At 41.1% G+C, this 7,500-nt stretch overlaps 2 protein-coding genes across 2 annotated transcripts in view; both read left to right on the top strand.

Moving 5' to 3' along the window:
- Positions 1 to 550: 550 nt before the first annotated feature.
- On the top strand, positions 551 to 4,277 carry LOC117731450 (H-2 class II histocompatibility antigen, A-U alpha chain-like). The gene is made up of 4 exons (XM_034533828.1): positions 551 to 866; positions 2,028 to 2,285; positions 2,384 to 2,665; positions 3,863 to 4,277. The coding sequence occupies exons 1-4, from the start codon at positions 806 to 808 to the stop codon at positions 3,976 to 3,978; spliced, it is 717 nt and encodes a 238-aa protein (XP_034389719.1). The 5' UTR covers positions 551 to 805; the 3' UTR covers positions 3,979 to 4,277.
- Positions 4,278 to 5,113: 836 nt separating this feature from the next.
- Positions 5,114 to 7,500, top strand: part of ccndbp1 (cyclin D-type binding-protein 1) — a 7,601-nt gene continuing 5,214 nt past the window's right edge. The window contains 4 exon segments of the mRNA XM_034533781.1: positions 5,114 to 5,278; positions 6,765 to 6,824; positions 6,940 to 7,019; positions 7,368 to 7,449. Of these exon segments, the coding sequence (XP_034389672.1) occupies positions 5,191 to 5,278; positions 6,765 to 6,824; positions 6,940 to 7,019; positions 7,368 to 7,449 (310 nt within the window). The 5' untranslated portion in view covers positions 5,114 to 5,190.

Raw genomic sequence — 7,500 nt, 5'->3', positions numbered from 1 at the left:
CACGTTGCCCCCTGCTGGTCGTTGGGTGTACTGCACACACGTTTTCATCCTTTGCTCAGATAAATCCAGCAACTCCATATACACTCTCACTGCTAAACCTTTTCATCTCCAACGAGAAGTTGTGTTCATTTTAAATCTGTTGAAATCAATTTAAATGTCCACAAGCATTTCAGTCAGTTTGATTTGAAGTATTTTTTCCATCATATTTCACTTTTTAATTTCAATTACATTTATTTAAATCGCCCCAAAAATCACACATTTTCCTCAGAGGGCTTTACAATCTGTACAACACACTAAATCCTCTGTCCCAGGACCCTCACATTGGGACAGGACCACCCCCCCCCCCCTAATATAATTACAACACATTCAACACATATGATATAAATGATTCATCCAATGAGAGCAAGCAAAACAATGATGGAAAAACTATAATAATAATAATAATAACAACAGCAGCAGGCGATAAAATAGAATAATATCCCCAGAAACCAAAACACAACAACGGCATGACGTGATTGGCTCAAGAAGGAACAGGAAACACGAACAGGAAACAGATGCAGTCCTCACCATTAGACTCTTAACACCTAAATATGTGAAACACACGTACAACACATAGGCACAAGGAGGAAGTTCAGTTAAAATGTTTCCTAAAAATGTTGTCTACAAATGACCGCTTCCTGGTTGAGCCCCCCACGAGCTGCAGATATTCTACCCGGCAACACCGTACGCCGTCGTGTCTGACTGGCCGGTTGAAGCTCGACTGGTTGAAGGTTTCCAGTTTCCAGGCGTTTTGAGGCATTGAGAGATGTTTCTTCTTGTGATGGCGCTGATCGGCTTCACCGGAGCGGTTTGTTCTTCTGCAGCAAGTAAGACCTTCGGCTTCTTGTGAGTGTGAAGTGAAAGTATAAAGGAAGCAGGAGAAGCTTTTTATAAAAAAAAAACATGTCTCACCCCCTGATTTATATTTCATGTCAGTCGCCTCTTGAGAGATTTATTGTAAAAGTGAAATAGTTGGGTTTTTTTTTTGTGTGCCACGAATCTTCAAGATGCATATTTCCATATGCTTGCATTGCTTTGACCTCTCAGACAGTTATTTGTCATAAAGTCTGGATACAGAGGGATACGGCTGGCCTTCCTGCACCTCTGAAGCGCACTAATTCATATGTTTTATCCCGTTTGTTTGATCCGCCCTCAAAAGAAAAAGTGTAAAAATTAGATTTTAAAGGAGAAACATCCAGGGATCTAAAAGAAAAGCTCAGAAAATGTTAAATTGTTGTTATTGTGCTTAGTTTCTACAGGTGAAACTAATGAGATATGATGGTAATTGCACTCACAAGCAGGTAGCATCGTTTTTTTTTCAATGACAATGCTTTGCTTGTTTTCAGCGCGTACGCAGACGACTGTCTGGTGTTCTGTTTCCCTCAACAACAACAACAACAACAAGAAGACACGAATCAATGCACCACATTGATTTTGTGTCTCTGTCAATGGGTCAGAGTGTCGTTGTCGGCACGTTAATCTTTTCTGAAGAGCTCCAGGAGGCCGTGAAAGTACCCCAGGCGGACCTTTTCAGTTTCACACGACGGAAAATTTCGATTTTTAAAATGATCGTTTAAAGACGCCCAGGTAGCGACACAGCGGCTATTTTACCGGCAGCTCGTTCACACTGACAACTATCTTGTTTTTAAAAGATATCTGACGATCAATAATTATATTACAGCTATGTAACACTTGTAAAAAACTATGTTTTGGGGGATTTTGGGAGATAAATGTTTTTCCAACATCTCCACAACGGTTTGTACGATATCTTTTTTGTGCTCTTTACTACAAAAGTCCAGCAATGCGCGTCGATATCGGCTTGTTTGGGTTTAAGGAAACAAAACCACTTGAAAACATTTTGTTTTTGGTTAAAATAAATATGGAAGGGGCTTTACTTCAGGACAGATACATTCTCGACAAATAAATCAACTTTGACTACTGGACTCTTTAAACAGCTTCCATCTTGTTTCTTCTCCTGCTTTCTCCAGCGCTCCACCATGACTTCCACTACGTCTACGGGTGCTACGAATCCGGCGAGGTGCGGGTGGACATCCTCGCTGACGAGGACGTGCTCGCCTATGTTGACTTCAACAAGAAAGAGTTGGTGTTTTGGATTCCTCAGCTGCCGCAGTCCGTGAAAGACTTAAAGGAACGGGCTTTTAAAATTGCCAAATCTAGCATCACTAACTGTCTGAGTGTGATGGGCAAAGCCAAGAAAGCTTCTCCTGGTGTACCCATACGGGAAGGTATACCGAGTTTATCCAACTACTGTTTAAACTAACGGAACGATATTTTAAGGTTCTCGGTCGCTTCTTTTCTGATCCATGTCCCTCCCCCTGAGCAGACGCTCCAGACATCTCCATCTACAGCCGGTACGAGGCCGACCCCGGCGTGGCGAACACCCTCTTCTGTTTGGCCGACGGCTTCTACCCGCCCTCCATCAACTTCACGTGGACCAAGAACGGGGCGGAGGTCCCGGACGGGGCGGAGGACCTGCGTTACGGCCACAACAGTGACGGGACGTTCCGCAGAATGTCGGCGCTGAGCTTCACCCCCCGCAAGGGGGACGTTTACTCGTGTTCGGTGCAGCATCGGGCTTTGAAACGGACGATGGCCAGGAGCTGGGGTAAGACTCCTCTGGTTGTATAGAAGTCTATGTTCATGTATTAAAGCTGCATTCTCTCTCTCCTGACCACCAGGGGGCGACTCCTCTGGTTGTATAGAAGTCTATGATTCATGTGTTAAAGCTGCATTCTCTCTACTGTCCACCAGGGGGCGACTCCTCTGGTTGTATAGAAGTCTATGCTTCATGTGTTAACGCTGCATTCTCTCTCCTGACCACCAGCGGGCGACTCCTCTGGTTGTATAGAAGTCTATGCTTCATGTGTTAAAGCTGCATTCTCTCTCCTGACCACCAGCGGGCGACTCCTCTGGTTGTATAGATGTCTATGCTTCATGTGTTAAAGCTGCATTCTCTCTCCTGACCACCAAGGGGCGACTCCTCTGGTTGTATAGAAGTCTATGCTTCATGTGTTAAAGCTGCATTCTCTCTCCTGACCACCAGGGGGCGACTCCTCTGGTTGTATAGAAGTCTATGCTTCATGTGTTAAAGCTGCATTCTCTCTCCTGACCACCAAGGGGCGACTCCTCTGGTTGTATAGAAGTCTATGCTTCATGTGTTAAAGCTGCATTCTCTCTCCTGACCACCAGGGGGCGACTCCTCTGGTTGTATAGAAGTCTATGCTTCATGTGTTAAAGCTGCATTCTCTCTACTGACCACCAGGGGGCGACTCCTCTGGTTGTATAGAAGTCTATGCTTCATGTGTTAAAGCTGCATTTTCTCTCCTGACCACCAGGGGGCGACTCCTCTGGTTGTATAGAAGTCTATATAAATTACTCTACTTCTCTTGATTTATTCCCTCAGTAAACATTGTAAACATTAGTTTTTGGTCTCAATCTCTAGTTTCAAGTCTTCTTCAATACAGCGTGATGTTCATTTAGTAGATTATGGTCATTTAGAGTCAAACAGACCATAAAGCTTTAGGGGCGGGGCTACACAGTGATTGACAGGTTCCAACACCGTCTCTACGGAGTCTCTACGTCACTCTTCTCCAGTCTAAAAATGATAACTTCCGTTCACTAGTCGCAAAAAAACATGGCGACGGACCAAAATGCCAAACTCGAGGCTTCAAAACCGTTGTCCATAAACCAATGGGTGACTTTCACTGCCACTACGTCCACTTCTGGTCTCGGTGGAGGTGGTCTTGGCTGAAGGTTTTGAAGACATGTTGTGCTTTAAAAGACGTGTTTGTTCCATCCACAGCGCTGAAGGCCAGGCCAGGAGTGAGTCCAGCAGCGGGGTTCTTCGGCGTGAGCCTCGTGTTGTGCCTCTTGGGGATCGGGTCCGGAGCCTACTTCTGCACCAAGCAGCCACATTAGGGATTCTACTGAGAGCAGCTCGACGTAGAGGCCAGAACCAGAACCAGAACCAGGACCACACGTGCTGTCAGACCCTGCGGTTTTCTAAAGGGACTCTGGTCTTCGGAAACACTACCACCTTTGTCCACAGGGACCGCCAAAGCCAACTACACCTTAGAGGCGACTCAACACATAATGAACACATATTTATCGTGACCAATGGACGTATTATCAAGGACTCACAGATGTGGATGTACATTGCGACTTGAGTATAATCTCATTTGTATTGGTTGGTGTTTAATAAAGAGATCATGGTGGGATGATGTGCTACATAACCAACAATATGTGTGTACGTAAGGTGGAAGGATGATAACACATTTGGTTACCTTTCCCAGTCAAATATCACAACTGGTAAAGTTAAGCCGACTTGGTGTTTTACGGTAAAATAAAGCAGACTTATAGGGCCGATACTTTATTGGTGATTAAACAATTCATAATCAGTTCTAACCCACCTTTCCTGCCAGTGTCTTTGGAGAGTGACAGGAAACCGGAGGCACCAGACACCAGTTCTTCCCGATCTCGGAAACGTGTCAGCGTGAAACTAAAGCGTGTAGGAAAAGAAGAAATGACGGCAAAGAAAGGGAAGATGAAAAAGAAATGAAGTTCAAACGGTAGAAGCGGGTGTTAGTTATATGTCTCAGTCACATCAGACTTTAGAGAATTAGGATTTTTATTGTTAGTATAAGGAGTCAGGAAGAAAAAATATGTATAACTTATAATCGCCATGAAACTTCCCCAGCTGATTTCTTACTTTTATTATTTGTATGACAAGTTAAAACATAATTAATTGATTGATCAAATATCTCAAGATACATCTAGACTAGAGGAAGAAGTATGTTCATAATTAAGTACCAGGAAATCATATGTTCTTTGTTTAAGGTGATTTTTACAACATTTACAACATTGACAAAAACATTAAAAGGCACTCAGTTTCTTCTATTACATTTTTAAGTTGCTACTAAGAAAAGAAAAACAGCCCAAAAAACGTTCAAATGATCTCAAGCCCAGTGTCTGCTTGTAATACTATAATTTCACCACCAGGTGTCACTGGATAACCTTTTACGGCCGTGTCGGTGCTTCCTCTATAATCGTCCCCGGCTCAACTTCCGGTTCTTTCTGTGGTTCCACAACACGCACGTCTATCAGGCTGTTTTTAAACTCCCTTTTGGTGTCATGAGTGCTGACAATTGCGGTGGAAACGTGTCTCTGCCTTTACGGAATCTACTGAACTCCATCCAGTGCATCAGAGACCGAGTCCGAGGTATTTATGCGCGAGACGCGACATGACGTTGATGTGTGCGCGTGGTGGCGCGTGTCGAGCTAACGCTGGAAGGCACTTTTATGAAACTACACGATTAAAATACATTTTGTTAAATTTAGTAACGTGATTATTATTATTATTTTATTATTTTTATGTACACCGAGTTCGGTTTATCCGCTATTCTTAAAAAGTGAGACGAGTTTAATGAGTGTAACGCTACATTGTTGCCTTCCGGTTTGTTTTTGCTGATCTGGTATCAAGATGTGGCAGTTTGATCAATTCTCCGAAGCAGCTTCACATAAACACTTTTCTACCAATACTACTATTTAAATATAACTTTATATAACTATAACTCTTTTATGATGGTTTACATGTTCATTGTGTAGAGAGAGAGACTGAGACTTAAAGTTGAATTAACGCCTCTAAAAAGGGTTTATGCTTTTTTTAATATATATGTATATATATATATATGTACATTTATTTATATAATATATATATATATATATGTATGTGTGTGTGTGTGTGTGTGTGTGTGTGTGTGTGTGTGTGTATATATGTACATGTATAGATAGATAGATGAGCAGATCTGTTTTTGTTTATTCCAGTGACAAACAAATAACACTTTTATAATTATCAGGACACAATATTATATTTAAATATAACTTTATATAACTATAACTCTTTTATGATGGTGTACATGTTCATTGTGTAGAGAGAGAGACTGAGACTTAAAGTTGAATTAACGCCTCTAAAAAGGGTTTATTTTTTTTAAAATATATATATATATATATATATATATATATATGTATATGTACATTTATTTATATAATATATATATATATATATATATATATATGTGTGTGTGTGTGTGTGTGTGTGTGTATGTACATTTATAGATAGATAGATAGATGAGCAGATCTGTTTTTGTTTATTCCAGTGACAAACAAATGACACTTTTATAGATTATTAGGACACAATATTATATTGCTGGTAGGTATTAACAATGTGATTTTATATCTGACAGTATACATAATTGGATGAAAAACAAAGTAACAAAAGTGTGCGATCAACATAATTCTTCCAAATGTATTAAGAACCGGACAACAAAGGAAAACAGGCGACTAAAAGAAAAAGAATGTTGGAGATTCATGTAACGTGAACACAATCCAATCGTAGGACTTCAATTTAACGTACTTTTATTAGTGATTTAATGCAGATCTGTTTATTTATTTAAATTATTATTAACATAAAATATCAGAAAAAGTGACAAATACTCATCAAAAGTTCCACTTTTAATCAACGGAGATTAAATATTCCAATTATTTCATTTATAAAAATAAAATGCAGAGACATTGCCTTTTTAAAAAAAAAAAAAAAAAAAGTAATGTATTTAGAGTGTTTTTTTTCTTCTGTTTGGCATTTTAATATGTTATTTCTCCTGGAAAAAGGGGCGTGAACACGTCTGACTGCTTATCTTCCACCGCAGATGGCGAATCCAAAGAGTCCGACGGGCGGTTCAACCTCTCCAACTTCTGGGCCTCTCTGAGTTGAGTATAGTTCTTCCTCTTGGTCCCTTTTCCTGTTTATATTCTGGAACGACAGCACGTCTCACGGCTGGACTTCGGGTTTCCTTTTCACGTGACGGTCTCTTCTGTCCTCAGACCAGGCGGTGAAGGTCGTGTCCCAGGAAGCCACCAAGCTCAGCCTGGCCTTCTCCAAACCGCCGCTGCCTTCACAGCAGGTCGGATCGTTGGTGGCGTTCATCTTGTATTTGCCCCGCCCACTTTATTTCGGACCACCAGCTGTGGAGGACACGAAAAGACAAATACAATAAATATATAAATGATTATATATCAAAAAAATGAACTAAAATGTATATATTAATATTATTACCAGCAGTCACACAGATATTGTCATTGCTCTGTATAACATCTGGATTTTTTAAAAAAGGCCTCAAAAATATCAGTTTGTATGCAAAATAAATGAAAAAAAAAAATTGCAACCATGTTGAGGTTCATAGATATTTCTGCGTCTTTTCGGAAGCTCGTAGTTGAAATGATTGGCTGTGTTTCCTCCGTCTTCTCCTCAGGACGTGGAGAAGCTCTCCGAGTCCACGCTGCAGAGCGTCCTGAGTCTGTCCACAGTGTACTACTGGCTGCCGAAGAGCCACGGTGAGGCCGCCGTTTCATGTCCGTTTCATGTCCGTTTCATGTCTGTTTCAT

The sequence above is a fragment of the Cyclopterus lumpus genome, chromosome 5, assembly GCF_009769545.1.
Source record: "Cyclopterus lumpus isolate fCycLum1 chromosome 5, fCycLum1.pri, whole genome shotgun sequence".
In the NCBI taxonomy this organism is placed as follows: Eukaryota; Metazoa; Chordata; class Actinopteri; order Perciformes; family Cyclopteridae; genus Cyclopterus; species Cyclopterus lumpus.
The sequence above is the reverse complement of the archived record's forward strand: the minus strand, read 5'-3'. Positions and strand labels throughout refer to the sequence as shown.